Raw genomic sequence first — 23,985 nt, forward strand, 5'->3', positions numbered from 1 at the left:
ATAAAATCATTAGGCCTTGATAATTTGGTACAATCTTGTGATTTAAAAGATATTTGGCGTATTCTTCATTTTGATGGTCGGGAATTTTCGTTTTGCTCACAGGTTCATAATTCTTTTTCTAGAATAGATTACATTTTTGTTTCTAATCAATTAGTACATCAAGTCACACAGGCTGTCATTGATCCAATTATACTATCTGATCATGCTGGAGTGTGGATTGAAATTAAAATAATAGATCAGAATGGAAATAGACCTATATGGAGATTAAATAATACATTGCTTACAGATACTGACTTTTGTGAAAATCTTATGGAAAAAATGAAAGATTATTTTCAAATTAATGATACAGAAGAAATTTCAATAGAGACTTTGTGGGATGCTTTTAAAGCATACATTAGAGGACAAATTATTTCTTATTCAGCTTTGCAAATAAAAAAGGAAAAAAAGCAATTTACAGAATTGGAAAAAGTGGTGAAGTCTCTAGAATCAAAATTAATTGAAAAATGGGATTATTTTACACAACAAGAACTTTTAAAAGCTAAAGGTAAATATAATGAAATTTCTTCAAAAATTATTAGAAAAGATTTATTTGTACAGCAAGCTTTGTATTATGGAAATTCGAATAAGGCGGGAAGAATGCTAGCAAATTATCTTAAAGCAAAAAAAAGAAAAACAAAAATAATTGCTATTCAAAATGAGAATGGGGAAATGTTATCTCAAATTGATCCCATTATAAAACAGTTTTTAAAATTCTATAAAGATTTGTATTCTTCTGAGCCTTATTCGGAAAAGGAAAAGGATGGTTTAGATTTTTTAAAGTTAATAGAGGGACCAAAGATTCCTGAACATATAAAACGAAGTTTAGAAGAGCCAATATCCTTAAAAGAGTTAGATACAGCTTTGAAATCCCTTAGGGTTGGATCCGCTCCAGGTAGAGATGGTTATACAGTGGAGTTTTATAAATCATTTCAAAACATTATAATGCCCTATTTATTAAAATTGTATCAGACACAACTAAATAAAGGTTGTATTACAGGTACTATGGCTGAATCAATAACTATAGTTTTACCTAAGCCAAATAAAGATCCCACTTTGGTTTCAAATTATAGACCTATTTCTTTAATAAATGTGGATGGAAAAATTCTAACTAAGGCATTAGCATTAAGATTGGCTAAAGCTCTCCCTTTCATTATAGATATGCATCAGACAGGTTTTGTTGCTCAAAGACATTCATCTCATAATACTAGATTGGCACATCACATGTTGTATTTGACAAAATCCATTAATGACCCAGCATTCTCTATTTCATTAGATGCTGAAAAAGCTTTTGATAGAGTGGAATGGACCTTCATGTATCAGGCAATGGAATGGTTTGGTATAGGATCCGGATTTATACAAATAATAAAAGCATTGTATAGCTCCCCTGCTGCTAGATTATATATTAATAATAATTTTTCAGAAAGATTTATTCTACAGAGGGGGGTCAGACAAGGATGCCCACTATCTCCTTTACTTTTTGATATCGTTTTAGAACCCTTGTTATTAGCTATAGAACAGGTAAAGGAGATACAGGGTATTCCGCATTCAGATAGAGAATATAAATTATCAGCATATGCGGATGATATTTTACTTTATTTGAGAAATCCGGAAACAACCATTCCACATTTGCTTGAACTGATTGAAAAATTTGGAAAATTTTCAGGATATAAAATAAACTGGAATAAATCAGAAGTGCTTCCACTCAATGTACATTGTACAAAAAGTCTATTTGACTCATTTTCTTTTATTTGGAAAGAAGAGGGATTAAAATACTTAGGAATTTGGATTACAAAAACTGTGGATGAGACTATGAAAATTAATGAAAAAAATTTATTACAAAAAGTGTCAGAAATGTGTGAGCAATGGAATCCTTTATGCATATCTTGGTGGGGGAGAGTGCAAACTGTAAAAATGATGATCTTACCAGTAGTTTGTTACCAAATGGGTATGATACCAATTTTTTTTCAGGGGTCTTTTTATAAAAAATTGGATAAGATGTTAACAAAATTTATTTGGCTTGGAAAACCCCCCAGAATTGCTCTAGTATCTTTACAAAGACCAATTGCGGAGGAAGGGGTAAATTTTCCAAATTTTTATAGGTACCATCAAGCCTATATTATGCGTCAGGGTATGTATTGGATCCTCCCAGAGCCCATTGAACATATACCAGATTGGTTCTGGTTAGAATGGAGACTAATGTTTCCTTTACGTTTGAGTCATGTTATCAGTATTCAAATGCCAAGGTTATATAAGGATCACAAAATATTTGTTGATATTTGGAAAACTATAAGATATATAAGTAATCTAACTCCTATTCCAATAACTAAATCAACGACTCAAACAATATGGCTCAATCCAAAGATCAAAGTTGGCGGATTTAAAATTATCTGGAAACATTGGATGATCGCTGGAATTCGTATTTTAGAGGATGTAATGAATAAAGGTAAACTGCTTGAGTTTTCACAATTGCAAAATAAATTCGGTTTGAATAAATCACAATATTTCAGATGGATGCAATTGAAGCAGGCCATTCAGATAGGGTTCCCTGAATGGAAAAGCCTTAATAACTATCATAGTATGGAATTCTTATGTTTTCAGATAGATTCCATGGGTCACCAGGCCGCAATGTGGTATAAATTGATATCTGGATTCGTACATAAAAAGAAAAAAAATGGTCTTAGAGATATTTGGAGCATTGAGATTAAGCATCAGATTAATGCATCTCAATGGCCACGACTTTGGTCTTGGAGGTTAAGATGTACATTGTCAGCTTCTATGAGACAAACTTGTTTTTTTATTTTACATAGAGCTTTATGGACCCCTACATGTTTACATAGAATTGCTAGCTCTAAGTCTAATAGATGCTGGCATTGTCATCTTGAAACAGGGACATTAGATCATCTTTTATTTTATTGTCCATTCATATTAATATTTTGGAAATCAATTTGGCCTCAAATTAATAGGATGTTAGAAAATCCGGTAGCCTTGACATATGATACGATTTTGTTTGGTACTGCAATGAGAGCTCGAAGTCAAATTTTGTCAAATAACAATAAACTTTTATTTATATTGACTGGAGTAGCAGTACAGCAAATTACACATAATTGGAAAAATTGTGACAGATTAAACTATAATTTTTGGTAGAACTCAGTTTGCAACACAAAAAGGATATATGGATAAGTTCAAGAGAATTTGGGGATGATTAACAGATTTTTGCAATGACTGATTTTAATTTTTTCCCATAATAAGATAATGGTTAAAGGAGGGAGGGTGGGAAGGGGTAAGGTTTTTATTCTCTTTATCATAAATTATAAATAATTTATCATACTAGATGATAATCTTGTGTGAAACTAACATAATAAAGGGAGGGAAAAGGGTTCATAATTAAATAATAATTGATAAAATCATTACAATTTATATGCTATGTAAACTCATAATAAGAATAATATAAAATATGGTTTATATAAAATACATTATAGAAATATCAAGTGTATTGTTATGATAAATTGTATGGAAAATTTATAACACTTGTTGCTATATGAAAAAATCAATAAAAAACTTAAAACCCAAAACCTATCTGCGTGTTCCGTGATCAGTAGGTCTGTGGTCGCAGGAGTGCGCATGCGCGAGTCCCCAGCCTTCTTCCCAGAACCTACCTTGGCTGTAAGCAGTGGCGGCTCCTCTCATGAGCCCCCAGCGCTGCTTTCAGCTCCTGCTGCATGGGGCCCACGCCAAGCCATCCGATATTACCATAAAATCTTCAGGTACGAGCGGCGGCTTGCCGCACGCGCCCCAACGCCAAGCGCCCTTTTAAAATCTTCAGGTGCGAGCGGCGGCTTGCCGCACGTGTCGCAACACCAAACGCCCTTTTAAAATCTTGAGGCGGGAGTGGCGGCTTGCCGCACGCGCCCTGACCTCCAAACCCCACTGCCGGCATCTATTTTTCCTCCTCCTCCCTCTCGCCTGCTCACAGCGTTTAACTGAAAAGCGCTGCGCTGTGCTGCCACTGGCCTCACAATCTTCTCTCCACTGCGGCCCGCTCTCTCACAACTTCCTGTTTCCGCTAGGGTTGGCCGCAGTGTAGAGAAGACACCGAGGCCAGCAACAGTGCGGTGCAGCGCTTTTCTGTGAGGCAAGTAGATTTCTGTGGGTCATATGTACAGGGGGAGCAGGAAAGGAATGCTGCTGGACGGGGGGAGGGAAAAGGAAGGGAACAGGGGGAGCAAGCAAGGGGTGGGTGCACAGGGAAGGGGGGAATGCTGCTGCTGCACAGGGAAAGGGGGAATGCTGCTGCTACACAGGGTGTGGGGGAATGCTGCTGCTACACAGGGTGTGGGGGAATGCTGCTGCACAGGGAAGGGGGAATGCTGTTGCTGCTACACAGAGAAGGGGGGGAATGCTGCTGTTGCTGCACAGGGAAGTGGGGGAGGGGGAAAGGGAAAGGGGGCCAGGGAGCAATCTTGGTTTGCTTTGGGGGAGAGACAAAAGGGGGCCATGGAGAGAGACAGAAAGATAGGCAGGCAGCGCACGAGAATGAAAAACAGACACACAGAAAGACAGCAGGCAGGGAGAGAGACAGAAAGAAAGAAACACAGACAGACAAAGGGGCCAGGGAGAGAGACAGACAGAAAGAAAGACAGACAGTGGGAGGGAGAGAGATGAAGAAAGAGACAGGGGCAGGGAGAGACACAGAAAGAAAGATAGACAGATAGACATAACGGGCTTAATGACTAGTTCAGAATAATACCTAAGATTTTAATAATAGGGAGAACTTGATAAGTTACTGCATTTGCTGTCAACGTTATTTCAACGGTAGTTTGGGATGGGGAAGCATAGAAGAATTTTGTCTTTTCTTGGTTGAGTTTTAGTTTATATTTGGCCATCCATTGTTCAATTATTGAAAAAACTTCAGATATTATTTGCCTGATCTGAGAGTGACGTTGAAACAGGAATCAAAACAGTTATGTCGTCGGCATAACTGAACAACTTAATCCCTAACTGAGAGAGTTTAATTTCCAAGGAAGATCCCAATTGCTTGGGTAGTTTGCATGGGGTTTTAGCTAATATGCATGGCCAGATTGGAAAATGGGGCGACTGTGGGGAAAACCATGCAGTGAGCCATTTAGTGCATCAGGTTGACAAATGTGTTTGTCGATAAAGCAGTCAAAACTGGTTTTGCAACGATCGCTGACTTTAGTGCATCTGGGCCTCAATTGTTAAGCATCTTGTGACTTTTATTTAAAACTACAGCAGAGATCAACTCACATGCATATTCTATGGAAAGCACTTTTTTTCATTTAGCAGTTACCTCCTGCTTCTTTAGTTTTCCAGCTCAACTGAAACCAGCTAATAATGAGCTTGCCACTTTGCAAATGAGCTTGCAAGCAGAGAGGCAAAAACAGTTCTGTGTTTTCCGTTGTACAGACCCCCAAACCAATTTCACTCCTTTATTAGTTTTAGTGTAATCACTATAAATAGGATGTTACCTTCGATCTGTTAGAACAAGCTGCCACACCAACATCAGGAATCCATACGGTAGTCTGAATAGCACCAGAACCAGTTACAACAGTCTGCAGAACAGAGCCATCCTACAAAAAGCAAACACTTAAAATCAATATGCTATTAACTTTTAAGAAAATACCCCAGTCACTCCTCAAACATTGGCCAATCCCGATCTTATCAAGGAAACAACACCTTTTAAGATAAGTTATTTATTTATGAAAGCACTATGCACTTTATATAAGAAAAATAAGACAAAAAAAAATATATATATATATATAAAAAAACGTTAAAAACTTTTACTGAGTGGGTGAATGAAGAAGCCACAGCCATAGCCACTAAGATTCTTGTGTCACCGGAAAAAACGGGCGACCGGATGGCATGTCTGAAGCCCCAGAAAAATTGATAAAAAACCGATAAGAAAGTTGAGACATTGTCCTTTGATACTGGGTATTAACTTTTAAGAAACATCTTTAGATTCATAAAAATATATAGTTTTAGTAATAAGTCTGAAAAATGTGGGTAAGAAGCTAAAAATATTTAGCAAAGTCATGTTTTTCATAATTGCATATCAAAAGGAGATAAATGTGCTAGGGGGTGAGAAGCTGATAAGGGGGGTGATAATGTTTGAGGATTTCAAGGCTGCAAAACAATGTGACAAAACGGTGGCTGTAGCCAGAAGGATGCTGGGTTGCATAGAGAGATGAACAGTCAGCAGAAAAAGTGAGGTAGTCATGCCCTTGTAAAAATTGTTGGTGAGGCTCCACTTGGAATATTGTGTTCAGTTCTGGAGGCCGTATCTTTCTAAGGATGTAAGACGACTTGAAGCGGTCCAGAGGAAGGTGACAAAAATGATATCAGATTATTCTGAGATACATATGAGGGGCGTTCAATAATTTATCTACCAAAGCAGGAAAGAAAAGAGTTTCCAAAAAATTTTTGTTTTATTTTTCAATTTAGTTCCCTGATAGCTCTAAAAAATTTTTGTTTTATTTTTCAATATAGTCCCCTGATAGCTCTTAATCTACTTTTCCTGCAATGACTAACCCCTTTGAAAATAATTCTTCTGTTTGATCTTCAAACTGGGACATCATAGCTTCCTTGATGTCTTCATCACTTGAAAACCGCTGTCCACAAAGAGATTTCTTCAAAACTCATAATAAGAAAAAATCCGAAGGTGCCAGGTCAGGCATGTAGGGTGGATAGTTCAGCTGCTGAAACCCACATTCTCGAATGGCAGCCTGTGATTGTCATGACATGTGCACCGGCGCAATGTCATGAAAATGCAGCACGCCGGCTGTGAGTTTTCCTTGTCTTTTCTTCTTGACTTCTGTAAAGAAATCATTGTGTTGGCGTAACCTCTCTGGTTATGGTTGTCTTATGTGGCATAAAATCCAGAAGCAAAAGTCCTTCATCATCTCAGAAGACAGTTGCCATCACTTTGTCTGCAGATTTTTCTATCTTCAACTTTTTGGGGGTGAGAAATGACTTGTGTTTCCACTGCATTGACTCCATTTTGGACTCAAGAATAGAGCCATGTCTCATCTCCAGTCACCAAATGATGAAAAAAATTTACTTGGTCTTCACAGAGCATCTCCAAGTTCTCCTGACAGCACTGGAGCTTTGGGTCCTTTTGAAAGGGCGTTGGCATTCTTTGAAGCTATCTTGCACTAACCTTGGATATGCCCAACTTTTCATGAATTATTTCCAAACGGAACCTGCTGAGATGCCCATTTCTTCAGCTATTCAGGAAACCTTAATTCATCTGTCTGTCAAAATTAAAATCTCAACTTTCTGGTACATTTCTGTGGAAATTGCTTCCACAGGCCATCCAGTGTTAGGGTCATCTTCAATGGACTCTCTACCCAACTTAAACTACTTGCTCCAAAATTTTACTTTGTAGGATGATGGGGCAAACTCACCATAAACCACAGTCATGTGTTCATGGATCTCCTTTGGCTTTTTCCCTTCTTTGGTGAGAAATTTTATCACTGAATGGTGTTCCAAATCTAGCAGTTTTTTGCTTGATTTACATGAGAACTCTCCTGATATCCTGTCTCTTGGAATGTAATATTCACACTGAGCCACAACTGTGCACGAGTAACCTTGAGACATCAAATTCACAGTCACCTTAACTTTTTCTAACCTAATAAAATGCCATAAATAAATAAAATGTGTATGTGAAAAGCTCAGACCCAACAACCTAGTGATCAACACGGAGCAGGTTGTTAATGAGGCCATCATATCTAATCACCGTCTCATACCACCGCATACTAGGATAGATCTTACACTCTAAAATATCAGCCTGTACTTAACTTTGGCGGTGGTGGAGCTGTGATCCATCCAACAACTGCTCCGGTCTTGTAATAATGAAACCCAAGTTAAAAGCTATCTCACATTTCCCTCGACCCCCCCATGTACAGAACCCAATATACACAGACTTGTTTCAACATGCTTGCTACTTTCTTTCATACTCGGGTAGATAAATTATTGAACATCCCTCATATAAGAAGTTTGAATACCTGAGTATGTATATCCTAGAGGAAAGAAGGGCTAGAGGAGATATAATACAGATGTTCAAATACTTGAATAGTATTAATCTACAAATAAGGCTTTTACAGAGATGGAAAAGCAGTAAAACTAAAGGATATAATATGAGGTTATGGGGTGGCAGGCTTAGGAGTAACGGCAGGAAATACTTTTTCATGGAAAGATTGGTGAATGCCTAAAATGCCCTCCTGGTAGAGGTGGCAGAGACAAAAATGATCAAAAATGTGTGGGATAGACACAAAGGATTCCTAGATAGAAAGAGATAGAATAGAAAAAAAACTTGACAGATCAACAGCTATTACTTTGTTCATGATGCACAGGAGTGGTACTTAAGTAGCAGCTCCAGTAGTGGGGAAGCAAAGCTAATTACAGAAGGACTTCTGCAGTCTGTGTCCCATATATGGCAAGACAGATCAGAATAGGCTGGAGTAAGTGTTGATGGCACCTTGGCAGCTGGGAAGTAGGGTCAACGTAGGAGAGACTTATTTATGGTCTGAGCCCTGAAAATGGCAAGGATGGATCAGGAGCTAGTATGCATATTTTGTACCACATTCACATCATCTGAGTACAGATCTTGTATATCTTGGAGGGGGGGGGAGGGGAGAGAGACTTAGCATGTAAAATGTACTATACTGGATTGTAGGTTAAACATTGCCTTGACAATGAATGTGACTGTTGGGCAGACTGGATGGACCTCGCAGGACTTTATCTGCCGTCATTTACTATATAAAAATGTTTAGTGTACCATTAGCAACCCTTTAAAGAGGCTAACAAACATCAAAAAACATTATCATGCATATTTTGCGTTGCTCAAAACTTCAATCATTAATCTAAGACCCAAGCAACATGGATTCACTAGAGGCAGGTCTTGTCAGACAAATACGATCAATTTCTTTGACTGGGGGGACCAATGAATTGGATAGAAGAAATACGCTAGATGTGGTATATTTAGATTTTAGGAAAGGCTTTGACAGTGTTCCAAAGAGGCGTCTAATAAATAAACTGAGTGCATTTGGGATGGACCCCAAAGTGACGGACTGAGTCAGGAACTAGTTGAGAGCAAGGCAACAGAGGGTGGTGATCAATGATGATCTTTCTGACGAAAGGGATGATACCAATGGTGTGCCTTAAGGTTCGGTTCTTGGGCCTGTTCTTTTTAACTTTTTTGTAAGCAATATTGCTTAAGGCTGTAAGATAAGATTTGTCTCTTTGTGGATGATACCAAAATCTGGAATAGAATAAACACCCCTGATGGTGTGAATAACATGAGGAAAGACCTAGGTATGAATAACATGAGGAAGGACCTAGTGAAGCTTGAGGAATGGTCTGAAATATAGCAGCTAAGATTTAATGTTAAGAAATGCAAAGTCATGCATTTGGGCTTCAAAAGCCCGAGGGAACACTACAGCTTATGAAGTAGAGAACTTTTGTGCATGAAAGAGGAGCGGGACTTGGGTAGGATAGTATGTGATGATCTAAAGGTGGCCAAACAGGTTGAAAAGGCAACAGAAAAACCTAGGATGCAAGGGTGCATAAGGAAAGGTATGGCAAGTAGGAAAAAGGAGGTACTGATGCCCTTGTATAAGACTCTAGCATGACCTCATTTAGAACATTGTGTATAATTCTGGGGAATGCATCTTCAAAAAGATATAAACAGGATGGAGTCTGTCCAGAGGAAGTCTACTAAAATGGTTGGTGGTCTTCATCATAAGACATAAGATGAGAAACTTAAAGATCTCAATATGTACAGAGGAAAGGCAGGAGAAGGGAGATATGATAGAGACGTTTAAATACCTGCGTGGCATAAAGAAGCATGAACCAAATCTCTTTCATTTGAATGGAAGTTCCGGAATGAGAGGGAATAGGATTGAGTTATGAAGTGATAGGCTCAGAAGTAATCTAAGGAAATACTTTTTACAGAAAGGGTGATAAATACGTGGAATAATCTCCTGGTAGAGGTGTGGAGACAAAGACTGTGTCTGAGTTTAAGAAAACGTGGGACTGGCACTTAGGGTCTCTTAGGGAGAGGAGGTGATAATGGATGCTGTGGATGGGCAGAATGGATGAACCATTTGGCCTTAATCTGCCTTCATATTTCTATAAAATAAAATGAAAACAAAACTTACTCTTAAAGACCAAATGTTCATAAGTCCTCCAAGTCCACCTGATACCAGTGCTAATCCATCTGAGCTGAAGGCAACAGTCCGAACTGGAGTCATATGTCCTCTCAGCTGATAGATACATTTGGCTTCTCCTGCATATATGCGTCCTTCCTAAAAATGATTTCCATCCTCATAAGTTGCATATTTTTGACACTACAGAAGTGATTTTAGAAGATTTACACATATAAATTGGCATAAAATACAAGTAATGATTTTAGAAGAGGCATTACTTATATGTCCAGAACATGACCCCTTAAATCTGCTAGATGCATGCAATATATTTCCTAATTTGTAATGGCAGTAAATGTATACTTCAAAATTTCCCTGTCAGAATTTACATCTGCTTCAAGGCACATATAAGTGCTTGCTCACTGCTTGCTTGAACCTGGGGAGTGAAGAGTGAATAATGGGAGACAGTGCCATTGTAGAAGAGGTTCTCCACAGGCAGTAGGGGGATGCAGCCATACTTCTCTGATGATGTCATTTTAGATTTTTCTATGCCTGCATGGGTGTCCTTCCCACCATTCAGACTGTATCTTAGCAAAGGTGCAGCTATAGGCATGGTATTCTTTGTTTCTTTTTTTTTTTCTTTTTTTGAGGGGGGTGACAGGAGGGTTAATTGTGGATTCATTCCCTTGTTGCCTAAACAAAACACCTAGGAGACAGAGATCAAACTTCGCATGCCCTGGCTTTGGACTGAGATTCATTCCTATCACAGTATGCATAAAATAAACCCATTTAGAGAAATAACTCATTAAAAACATAAGAACATAAGAATAGCCTTACTGGGTCAGACCAATGGTCCATCAAGCCCAGTAGCCTGTTCTCACAGTGGTCAATCCAGGTCACTAGTACCTGGCCAAAACCCAAGGAGTAGCAATATTCCATGCTACCAATCCAGGGCAAGTAGTGGCTTCCCCCATGTCCTTCTCAATAACAGACTATTGACTTTTCCTCCAGGAACTTGTCCAAACCTTTCTTAAAACCAGCTACACTATCCACTCTTACCACAACCTCAGGCAAAGCGTTCCAGAGCTTAACTATTCTCTGAGTGAAAAAAATTTTCTCCTATTGGTTTTAAAAGTATTTCCCTGTAACTTCATTGAGTGTTCCCTCTACTCAAGATTTTATAGAGTTCAATCATATCTCCTCTCAGCTGTCTCTTTTCCAAGCTGAAGAGCCCTAACCTTTTTAGTTTTTCCTCATACGAGAGGAGTTCCATCCCCTTTTCTAGCACCATTATATCTTTCTTGAGATAAGGAGACCAGAATTGAACGCAATAGTCCAGATGAGGTCGTACCATGGACTGAAACAGGGGCATTATAATATTCTTAGTCTTGTTAACCATCCCTTTTTTAATAATTCCTAGCATTCTGTTTGCTTTTTTGGCCGCCGCCACACATTGGGCGAAAGGTTTCATCGTATTGTCTACAATAATACCCAGATAAGGAGGACCCTAGCATTCGGTAACTGTGATTCGGGTTATTCTTCCTAATGTGCATCACTTTGCATTTGTCCACATTAAATTTCATCTGCTGCTTGGATGCCCAGTCTCCCAATATCCTAAGGTCCGCCTGCAATTTTTCACAATCCGCAAGTGTTTTAATAACTTTGAACAGTTTAGTGTCATCTGCATATTTAATCACCTCACTCGTCGTTCCAATTTCCACATCATTTATAAATAAGTTAAATAACACCGGTCCTAGAACAGATTCCCTGTGGCACTCCACTGTTTACTCTCCTCCATTGAAAAAAATGAACATTTAACCCTACCCTCTGTTTTCCTAATTCACAACTGTAGTTTGCCACCTATCCCATGACTCTTTATTTTTCTCAGGAGCCTTTCATGAGGCTCACCTTTATCCACATGTTTATTCATACCTTCAAAGAAGTCAAGCAAATTGGTGAGGCAAGATCTCCCTCGGCTGAATCCATGCTGACTCTGTTTCATTAAATCATGTTTGTTTACTTGTTCCACAATTTTATTTTTTACTAGTCTTTAAGCCCGTTACATTAACGGGTGCTAGAATAGATGTGTCTGTCTGTCTGTTTCTTTATCTCTCTCTCCTTGGCCGCTGTCTGTATCCTTCTGTCCCCCCCCCTTGAGCAAAGCTGTCTGCCCCCAGGACACACCTCCCCCCCAAAGCAGCCACCTTTCCCTCTCCCTAACTGTCTCTCCATGGCCCTCTTCTGTCTCCCCCCCCGAGCAAAGCTGTCTGTCCCCAGCACACCTCCCCCCAAAGCAGCCCCCTTTCCCTCTCCCTATCTCTCCATGGCCCCTTCTGTCTCCCCCCAGCACACCCCTCCCCCCAAAGCAGCTCCCTTTCCCCTTGGCTCCCGGTATTGATTCTCTTCTTACCCTCCCAACATCCAGGCGTCTTCTGGCCTGCTCCTCTTCACCAAAGCAGCCTGCGATCGTGGTGGACGGCTTTAGTGAACCTCGCAGGCTGCTCTCCAACTCGGTAGCACGTTCCCTCTGACGCGATCCCGTGCATCAGAGGGAGCATGCTACTGAGCCTGGAGAGCGGCCTGCGAGGTTCTTTAAAGCTGGCCATGATCGCAGGCTGCTCTGAAGAGGAGGATCAGTGGCAGCGGCAGCGAGTGAGGGCGGGAGGTGACATGGCGACTCCTTCTTCTGCAGGTGGAGAGTGGCTTGCGAGGTTCGCTACAGCGGCTGGCGAACCTCAGCAGGCCGCTTTGAAGAGGAGCGGGAGGGAGGAGTCGTTGGTGTCTTTGGCGCAGGCGCCCTGAGGACTGGCACAGAAGCACACCTCAGGGCGCCAGCGCTCACAAATTTTTAAGAGTGTATGCGCCTCTAGCATTTTATTATTATTGATAATTGTTTCCACCATTTTGCCTGGCACTGAAGTGAGGCTTACCAGTCTGTAATTTCCCAGATCTCCCCTGGAGCCCTTTTTAAAAATCGGCGTAATATTGGCCACACTCCAATCTTCAGGTACTACAGATGATTTTATCGACAGGTCAGATCACTAACAGCAGGTCAGCAATTTCATGTTTGAGTTCTTTTAGTACCCTGGGATGTATATCATCTGGTCCAGGTGATTTATCACTTTTTAACATGTTGCTTTGGCTTAGTACATCTTCCAGATTCACAGAGATTTCGTTCAGTTCCTCCATATCATCACTCTTGAAAACCATTTCCGGTTCAGGTAGATCTCTTACATCTTCTTCCATAAAGAACGAAGCAAAGAATTCATTCAGTCTCTCTGCTATGGCCTTATCCTCCCTGAGTGCCCCTTTTGCTCCTTGATCATCCAGCGGTCCCAGATTCCCTCACAGGTTTTCTGCTTCTGATGTACCTAAAAAAACTGTAAAGAGTTTTTGCCTCTTTTGCAAGTTTCTTCAAATTCTTTCTTAGCTGTCTTTATCAATGCTTTGCACCTAACTTGCCAGTGCTTATGTCTCTTCTTATTTTCTTCATTTGGATCCTTTTTCCATTCTTTAAAGGATGTTTTTTTTGGCTCTAATAGCCTTTTTCACTTCACCTTTTAACCACGCTGGCTCTTGTTTCCTCTTCTTTCCAGTTTTGCTGATACATGGAATACATCTGGTCTGGGCTTTCATTGATGGTATTTTTAAATAACATTTATGCCTGGTTTACAGTCTTAACCTTTGCAACTGACCCTTTTAGCTTCTTAACTATTTTCCTCATTTTAACATAGTCGCCCTTTCGAAAATTAATTGCCTCTACAGTAGATTTCTTTTGCGACATCACTTCTGATATCAGCTCAAATTTGATCATATTATGACCACAGTTTCCCAGCAGACCCAACACAGTTAACTCCTGTACTATGCCTTGAATTTCACTAAGGACCAAATCTAAAATAGCTCCCCCTCTTGTTGGTTCCCAGACTAGCTGCTCCTAGAAGCAGTCATTTATGATGTCTAGGAATTTTACCTCCCTAGTAAACAACTCTACTTTCTCTACAGACAAGCAGGAGGTACAGGCAGTGTTTTCTTTGTGCACATGTCATCAAGTGATCAAGCACATGCCATTTTGCGATGGTGCACAGAGCAGGTTAGAAGCATAACACTAGCATTCCAGCTAGGCCTGGAGTCAGAACTTGGAGATCAGAAAATGTTACGATTGGATTGTACAATTCAATGTAAAAATCCAGATTATTTAAGGAGCATACGTTTAGCTTCCTGAAAGAGGTAGTCACACAGAAGGAAGACCAGTTGCATCACTCCACTGTTACAGCTAGGTTCAGGGACTTGGAGATCAGAAAACACCATGCATGTCCCATGCAATACAGACTTTTAGATCATTTGATGAGTACATGCTTGATTGCCTGCAAGATATACTGTAATTGTGCAGATGGGAGAATGGTTACATCACTCCACAGCTCTAGCCAGGGCTGAGGTAAGGACATGTTAAAAAGAACTAGGATAAGTTGGCTGAAAATTGCAAAGAACAAGCTGATTGGGACAATCATTCAGTACATAAATAATGCTTTGACAAAATAATAAAACAGATGCCTCTTCTAAAATCACTGGAGATCAGAGAGGTATCAGACAGGAGAATTTAGTATCCTTTCTCCAGTAGCTTATTCTTGAGTAGGGAATCCAGAGATGACAATACATTCATCCAAATATGCCATAATATTCATCCACTGTATGAACTGTTACCTTCATCTTGCCATTTGATTCCTGGTCCCACCATCCTTCTGAACTACTTGAACTGGATTGCAGCATGGTCACTGTATCTTGGGGGATTGTCCACACACATACTAAGCCATTCTGACATCCCCTGAAAGAAAACCATATAGACCATGTACATTCAGTGACAAGTATGAATTTGTAGATACACAAAAGGAATTATATACTGAAATAAACATGGGAGATGTTATAGTGGGTGATCATGTGGCATCCAGTGATCACTACAAGGTGTGTTTTTTATTTATTCACTTTTCTATACTGTTCTCCAAGGAGAGCTCAGAATGGTTTACATTAATTTATTCAGATACTCAAGCATTTTCCCCTTTTGTCCCGGTGGGTTCATAGTCTATCTAATGTACCTGGGGCAATGGAATGATTAAGTGATTTGTCTAGGGTCACAAGGAGCAGCATGGGTTTGAACCCACAACCTCAAGGTGCTGAGGCTGTAGCTTTAACCACTGTAGAGAGGGCTCATTTGAAAGTGAAGGTTCTAGATTTTAAAAAAAGCTAACTTTGTTCAGATTGGGGATTACGTCAAGGAATTGTTATCTGGATGGCAACATGTGGAAGAAGTAGGAAAGCAGTGGTCAAAACTGAAAGGAGCCAATTTAAGGGCAACAAACCATTTTGTAACGAAAGTAAGTAAAAGAAAGATGAAAAGAAGGCTGCTTTGGTTCTCAAAAGTAGTAGCTGAGAAGATAAGGAAAAAGAGGTTAGCTTTCGTAAATTACAAAAGATTGAAGAAATAGGAAGACAGGCAAAATTATCTGGAAAAGTTAAGAGAGGCTGGTCGATTAGTCAGGAAAACAAAGATACCTTTGATAGTGTTTCACAGAGGCATCTAATAAATAAACTGAGTGTCCTTGGGATGGGGCCCAAAATGACAAACTGGGTCAGGAACTAATTGAGTGGAAGGCAATATAGAGTAGTGGTCAATGGAGATCATTCTGAGGAAAGTGATGTTACCAGTGGTGTGCCTCAAGGTTTGGTTCTTGGGCCTGTTCTTTTTAACATTTTTGTAAGCGATACTGCAGAAAGGCTGAAAGATAAGATTTGCCTCTTTGCGGAAGATATCAAAATCTGCAATAGAGTAGATGCCCCTGATGGTGTGGATAACATGAGGAAGGACCTAGTGAAACTTGAGGAATGGTCTGAAATTTGATAGTTAAGATTTATTGCAGCTGAAAGGTACTCAAGGGTTTTCCAGGTCTACATTTCAGCTGCCTATCGACTGAATAGGTGCGATTCTGTAACCAGCGCCCTTGAATGATTGACAGGTGATTGACGGCCGCCAACTTGGGTGCCAGTTACAGAATCCAGCCCTCAGTTCTTAAGCATCTAGCAACTTTTCTAGTTTGCCATGTCATGTTACTCAGAACAGTTTACAGTCAATTATGGCAAGGACAACCTTATCTCATTAATATATGATTTTTGAAAAGTTTCTCTACTCTTTAATTGGCTGTATTTAAACCCTTCTGCTACAGAGGTTACAAACAGAGGTTTCTGAGGTGCTAAGATTGTAAAATACTCAGATTTTGAAAAAGTAAGAAATCAAATCTAAAAATCCAAATACTTGGATGAGGGCATAAATGTAAACTGTTTCCCTAGTTACTTTTAACTTACGTGGCTAGCATAAGCTGCAAGAAGGTTCCTTTGCCAGGCAAACTGCACCAGGCAACACCATTCACAACTGATGGGTGGGAGAGTGAATGCAAACACCTCCAGCATCCTGCTACATTTGTCCAGAGTTTCACAGTTTCTTCTTTGGCACATGTCATTAGAATCTGGCCTGTTGGGTCCCATTTCATGCTAACAAGGTTATCCTAAAAATTACAAGTAAAGATACAAATAAAGCAATTTATCCTATTTTTGTATTCATATTTACTTATGGATGCCTGAAGCTATAGTTACAATAGACTAGTCTTCCTACAATTTTTTCAGCAAAGACTATATAAGCTCCTTTTTTAAGTTTTCACAAAGGGTAACAAAGAAAATACATAAGCAAACAAAGGAAAAACATTTTTCATTACTTTGTGAAGGCCTGAACACTCAAATCTAGCTTTTGTAGCATGTTTTATATTGTTTCTCTCAAGTTTGTTGACATGTTAAATAACTTGGAAGAAGTTTTCCATTAGGTAGGTTTTGCTTTCCTAACAAGAGTGGAGCAGTAACCTATTGGTTAGAGAAATAGAGTAATAACCAAGGAAGCCAAGGTTCAAATTCCACATTTTCCACTGATGCTACTATGATTATGGGACAGTCAGGTCACCCTCCATGGGTTCAGGAACAAGCACACAGATAGATTTACTAACCTGTGTTAATGCATTAATGCACATTAGTTTGCGATTAATGTGAATTATTAGTAAATATGCCTCATGGCTAAGGGAAGATTAGGTTCTTACCTCGGTAATCTTCTTTCTAGTAGACAGACACTTTATTCCTGAACCTTTGGGTAGTCAAAGAGGCAGGCAGACCTCCAGGCTGTGAATGCATGGTTGAGGAGATGGTGCCAGGAGGAGGGCTTCCACTTTGTGAGGAACTGGACGTCCTTCTGGGGAAAGAGCAAGCTCTACCGGCGGGACGGCCTGCACCTGAGCACAGCGGGAACTAGACTACTGGCAGCCAATGTGAGGAAGGAGATCGAGAGGGCTTTAAACTGAGGAGAGGGGGAAAGCTGACAGCTGATCTGATGTTGACGCTTCGGATAACAGTATCCAAAACAGATGCTGAACAGGCTGACTGCAGAGAGGAAGTAGAGGGACCGGTGGATCTTATGATCAGACAGCGAGGGAAACATCAGGTAAAGGGAGCTTGCTGGGAGGAGACTAAGGGGCATGGAGACACAGGGGGACTGGGTGGCACGAGGGCGAAAGCTGAGGGCAATGTAGAGGCGCCACAAGGCGAGGGGGATCAAACAGAGGCTCAATGGATGATAGCCCAGGAGGGGGTCGGTAGGGCTAGAAAACCCAGAGGAAAAGCGGGGAAGTGGGGTGGCGGGAATGTGGGGAAGATGAAAGTTACGAGGGTAAAGGCTGAGGGCAAAGCGGAAACACAGGGAACGGGAGAACTGCCCAAAAATCAAGAGGAGGCGGCCCAGGTAAATGCAGAGGTGGAGGAAAAACGGCGGGACCTGCGGTGCTTATACGCAAATGCAAGAAGCCTCATGGCCAAGATGGGTGAACTAGAAGTCGTGGCCAAAGAGGAGGACCTGGATATAATTGGAATTACAGAAACCTGGTGGACAGAGGAAAATCAATGGGATGTGGCGCTGCCGGGGTACAAGCTCTACAGGAGGGACAGGACCCACAAGAAGGGGGGAGGCATAACACTATATATAAAGGACTCTATCTGCTCGGTCGGGATGGATATGGCAACGAAGGCAGATGGGCTGGAATCACTATGGGTCAAATTGCCGGGAAACAAGGGTGCAGGCATAAAACTGGGGCTGTACTATCGCCCACCTGGTACGCCAGAAGGAGTCGGACACGACTTGGAAGCTGAACTGAGACAGGAATGCAGGACTGGAAGTGTAACAGTGATGGGGGACTTCAACTACCTGGGGATAGACTGGAGTACGGGTCACTCCAACTGCATTAAGGAAACAGGATTTGTAGAAGCTGTGAGGGACTGCTTCATGGAGCAACTAGTCAAGGAACCGACGCGAGGGGGGCCTGCAAGAGGGGTAGAAGTGGGAGGATCACTAGGCAACAGTGATCACAACATGATCAGATTCACGTTAGAACGGGGGACACCCATAGCAAGGAGGACCGCAACAACTGCGCTCAACTTCAGGAAAGGGAACTATGTTGCTATGAGGGAATTGGTGGGGAGGAAGCTCAGAAACATCTTTAAGAAGGAGACTGTAGGAAGCGCCTGGACCCTATTCAGGGACACCCTGCAGGAAGCGTAAAGAATGTACGTCCCCAGTTTCAGAAAAGGCTGCAAGAACAAGCGGTCAAAGGACCCGGTTTGGATGTCAACTGAAGTAAAGAGGGCAATTAATGACAAAAAAGTATCCTTCCGGAGATGGAAAAAGGACCCAACGGAGGAAAATCACCAGGCGCACAGGAAATGCCAAAAGGAATGCCACCGAGAGGTTAGAAAAGCAAAAGGGGTATACGAAGAGGGGCTGGCCAGGGAGGCAAAAAACTTCAAGGCATTCTTCAGTTTCGTAAAGGGAAAGCGACCGGCAAGAGAGGAGGTGGGGCCGTTGGACGATGGGGATAGGAAAGGAGTGATTAAAGAGGATAAAGAGGTAGCCGAGAGGTTGAACACGTTCTTCTCGTCAGTTTTCACGAGCGAAGACACATCTAATATACCGGACTCAGAGGAGCTCATGAGTGGGGAACAGGCAGAAAAATTGGAGCACATAGAGGTAAGTAAGGAGGATGTCCTGAAACAGATAGACAGGTTAAAATGCGGCAAATCACCGGGCCTGGACGGGATCCACCCAAGGGTTCTGAAGGAACTAAGACAAGATATAGCGGGCGCAATCCAGCATGTTTGCAACCTATCCTTGAAAACTGGAGAGGTACCAGACGACTGGAAATTGGCGAATGTCACGCCTATCTTCAAGAAGGGATCGAGGGGTGACCCCGGGAACTACAGGCCGGTGAGCCTGACTTCAATTATAGGGAAGATGGTGGAAGCTATGATCAAGGACGGCATTTGCGAGCACATCGAGAGAAATGGCCTACTGAGAACAAGCCAGCACGGATTCTGTAAGGGAAGGTCGTGCCTAACGAACCTTCTGTATTTCTTTGAGGGAATAAGCAGTCGGGTGGACAATGGTGAACCCATAGACATCATTTACCTCGATTTTCAAAAGGCTTTCGACAAGGTACCACATGAAAGGCTGCTTAGGAAGCTGTGGAACCACGGGGTGGGTGGGGATGTGCACAGATGGATCAAGCACTGGTTGTCGGGTAGACTGCAGAGGGTCGGAGTAAAGGGCCAATATTCTGACTGGCGGGGAGTCACGAGCGGTGTGCCACAGGGATCGGTGCTGGGGCCGTTACTCTTCAACATATTTATCAATGACCTGGAAAAGGAGGCAAAGTGCGAGGTTATAAAATTTGCAGACGATACCAAAATGTGCGGCAGAGTTAGGTCCAGGGAGGAGTGTGAGGACCTGCAGAAGGACCTGGACAAGCTGGAAGACTGGGCAAACAAATGGCAAATGCGCTTTAACGTGGAAAAATGCAAGGTCATGCATATAGGGAAAAAGAACCCGTTGTTCAACTACAAATTGGGGGGGCATTGTTGGGAGACAGTAGACTTGAGAGAGACTTGGGTGTACTGGTGGATGCATCACTGAAGCCATCTGCACAGTGCGCAGCAACCTCAAAAAAAGCCAACAGGATGCTGGGCATCATAAAGAGGGGCATAACAACCAGGACGCGGGAAGTCATCATGCCATTATATCGAGCGATGGTGCGTCCACATCTGGAATACTGCGTTCAGTATTGGTCGCCACACCTCAAGAAGGACATGGTGGTACTTGAGAGAGTCCAAAGGAGAGCAACGAAACTGGTAAGAGGGCTGGAACACTGCCCATACGCCGAGAGGTTGGATAGGCTGGGGCTCTTCTCTCTGGAAAAAAGGAGGCTCAGGGGAGATATGATAGAGACCTTCAAGATCATGAGGGGCATAGAGAGGGTGGATAGGGACAGATTCTTCAGACTGAAGGGGACAACAAGTACGAGGGGGCATTCGGAGAAACTGAAGGGAGATAGGTTCAAAACAAATGCAAGGAAGTTTTTCTTCACCCAAAGGGTCGTTGACACTTGGAATGCGCTACCGGAGGAGGTGATCAGGCAGAGTACGGTACAGGGATTCAAACAGAGTTTGGACGGATTCCTGGGGGATAAAGGGATCGTGGGATACTGAGAGAGGTGCTGGGATGTAATACAAGTATAGAAGGCTAACCAGGTAATAAGTATAGAAAGCCAACCAGGTCGTGCATGTGCAAGACCGGGGGGTTAGGACTTCGATGGGATAATAGGACTTCAAATGAGAAACCAAGGTGGCAAGGGGGCCCCTTCTGGTGATTCAGACAGGTCGTGACCTGTTGGGCTGCCGCGGGAGCGGACTGCTGGGCAGGATGGACCTATGGTCTGATCCGGCGGAGGCACTGCTTATGCTTATGTTCTTATGTTCAACCCCATCTCATGAGATTCTTGTAGAGAGCCTTGTTAGCATTCTTTTGCTCCGCCTCCAATCTCTCTGGACTGTCCTCCAATCCCTCAGTTCGTACCAAAGCAGATGGTCAGCCCTGGAGAAGAAATAGAATAGGGAGGGGTATGGGGAAGTTCACTAAGAAACATGTCAGCTCTGCTCATATCATTAACATATAAGATATGAATAAAAAAACTTAACTACTTGCAATACATAACAAAGTAAAAACAAACAACCTGCACTAAGAGTGTGGGAGATTCTATAGATATCCCTTAGATTCTTTGATGCGGCAGTTACGTCCTCTTCCTTGTTAAAAATGGATAAAGGAAAGAAACAAGATATTCGGATTCCCCTGTACATTTGAGGCAGTAAGCAGGTAAATAAACATCTGACAGGGCAGACTTCAGGAATAAAGTGTCTATCTACAAGAAAGAAGATTACCGAGGTAAGAACCTACTCTTTCCTTCTAGTGTGACAGACACTTTATTCCTGAACTTTCAGGAGGTATGAAAGCAGTCCCTAGAGTCTAGGGTGGGGCAGATTAGCCAGCTGACAGTATGGATGAATTGAATTTGGAGTCCATTTTGGCTGCTATGTCCACCCTGTAAAACTTTGTGAACCTATCTGGAGATATGACCATGTGGCCGCTCTACAGATCTCTTCCAGAGACACCACTGAAGATTCTGCCCATGAGAAAGTCATGCTTCTAGTGGGGTGCAAGTTGATGGATATAGGTGGTTGCTTTCCACTTCTGATGTAGACTGAAAATATGGCCATATGGATCCATCTTGAAATGGTCACTTTCGAGGCTGGTTGGCCTTTACACTATAAAAAGATGATCCAACAATCAAAATTCATTTGTAGGACCAGATTAAAACTACATGCTGGAAAAGTCTGTCATACCGGAAGACAGAGGTACAAAGCACCCTTCAAAACCTGGCTACATCTGGATATGCGGCTATGGTGCTCTTATTCAATTTAGCCCAAATCCCAAACCCCCTACAACTCTTCCCCTCTGTTATCTTCATCCACAGATTACAAAACCTTCAAGAAAGAAATTAAAACCATACTCTTCAAAAAACACGTTAAACCTATCCAGCACAACAATCCTAACCCAACATCCAACACTCTATAAACCCTTAGTACTCTCTAATTTTTCTAGTTACCAAACATTATCTAAAACCCATAATTCTCCCTTAAAATTTTATCTCATCGTTTAATCTATTACTTTAAGTTGAAATGTAATTTCTTGTTTTAGTTTGGATGTAATCCGCCTTGAACCGCAAGGTAATGGCGGAATAGAAATCACTAATGTAATGTAATTTATCTGCTGTCATGTTTCTATGTTTATGGCAGACAAACAGGTTTTCCTCCAGTATCTGCCTCTATATTGAGCTATCCATCTTTCTCTCAATCTTCAAAAGCTACCCTTGCCCCAATTGTTATAAAGTTTTCCTACAATATAAGGCTGCTACCACCATACTTTACCATATGGATGCTACCAGAGTGATATGCTGTGTTTGTTTCATGCCATTCATATCATTTTAGCACTATGTTCAAAATTCCAATTGGTCTCATCAGACCACAAAGATTTCAACATGTGCTCCAGTATCCTCCATCATACAGCTCTTCTTCAGCAATGACTTATTTCTTGCAATCCTCCTACACAGGTCCGTGAAATAGAGATGCCGACGCACTTGATATTGTCCCCGAGAAAGGTGACAGTGGCCGAAACTTGGATCCTAGTCGGGACTTTGTTTGTTTTTGCATATTTCAGTCGTTTCACTTCAAATAAAAGACTTGTATCCATCAGTTGGCTGTGACATCTCCATTGCCTCTTGTTGTTTTTTGCACTGCAGTCTGAGGCTTGGCTCTTCTTTCCTCTCCGGTGGAGTAATCTGGAAATGGTTGAAAAGTCAAGGGGGGTGTCACATGCCTACGTCCAAGATGGCCGCTTAGCACGCTTCCTCCGCTGCAGCCCGGCGTTAAAATCATCTTTAAAGCCCCAGAGAGGAACCGCTCAGGTCAGCAAATATTATAATCCGCAATCGGAATGGCCTCTAAACCGCATAGAACGGATGCCGCTCCGTCTACGAGCACGGCAACCGCGCACCCAAACGCTCGAAACACGAGCCGCTTTCCCCAGCAAAGGCCTCTCAAACAACCGCCATCGAAAACGGCACCTCTATCACCCAGGATCTTCAAATTTTAAGAGATCTGATGCAAGAAAATCTTGCAGCTACAGCTGATATTAAAAATGAAATCAGCAACATTATGACCCAAATCAAGCAGCAAAACGCACGAATTGATCTCACCGAGGAACGTCTCGCTGTGCATGATTCACAATACTTGGAAGTTCGACGTGATCTGCTCAAGGTAACTGCACTGCAAAAAGATATTGAAGATATTTCTAACAGGATGCGTAGAAGCAATGTGAGACTTATTGGGCTTCCAGAATCCAAGGAAGGGACAGACATGCTGGCTTTTTTACATGCATTTATCCCCTCCACATTAAAACTTCAGTTTCTCCCGGAGCTAGAAATTGAGAGGGCTCACAGGCAGTGTTCCCTCTAAGCGGGCGGGTGTTGTGAGCAAACTTTTTTCACCGTGAGCCAAAAATATCGGGCGCCAGCAAGTTATGAGCCAACTCGCCCGATTCTCCTCTCGCCGCCCTGCCATCTGCCGTACGCCTCTTCCGATTGTGCGCTGTGACGAGAAACGTGTGCGCTGCGATGTAATATTTTGTGCGCCAGCGCAGCTTAGCGGGAACACTGGTTCAAATGGTTTTATTTATTTCCCCAAATTTATTTTTGTTATACGCATTGAAAATATTTGATATTGCGTTTAAATCAAAATCTCAATAAACTTGAAACGAGTG

General features: G+C 41.8%; 1 protein-coding gene across 4 annotated transcripts in view; it reads right to left on the reverse strand.

Annotated features, from left to right (window-relative positions):
* Window positions 1-23,985, reverse strand: part of HERC1 (HECT and RLD domain containing E3 ubiquitin protein ligase family member 1) — a 423,490-nt gene that overhangs the window by 93,426 nt on the left and 306,079 nt on the right. For all 4 annotated transcript variants that reach the window (XM_033919754.1, XM_033919753.1, XM_033919752.1 and 1 more), the window contains exons 56-59: window positions 16,554-16,753; window positions 14,901-15,021; window positions 10,215-10,361; window positions 5,526-5,627 (exon numbers count right to left, since the gene is read on the reverse strand). In XM_033919754.1, coding sequence (XP_033775645.1) covers window positions 5,526-5,627; window positions 10,215-10,361; window positions 14,901-15,021; window positions 16,554-16,753 — 570 coding nt within the window. The remainder of the gene's footprint in view (window positions 1-5,525; window positions 5,628-10,214; window positions 10,362-14,900; window positions 15,022-16,553; window positions 16,754-23,985) is intronic.

This window comes from Geotrypetes seraphini, chromosome 14, assembly GCF_902459505.1.
Source record: "Geotrypetes seraphini chromosome 14, aGeoSer1.1, whole genome shotgun sequence".
In the NCBI taxonomy this organism is placed as follows: Eukaryota; Metazoa; Chordata; class Amphibia; order Gymnophiona; family Dermophiidae; genus Geotrypetes; species Geotrypetes seraphini.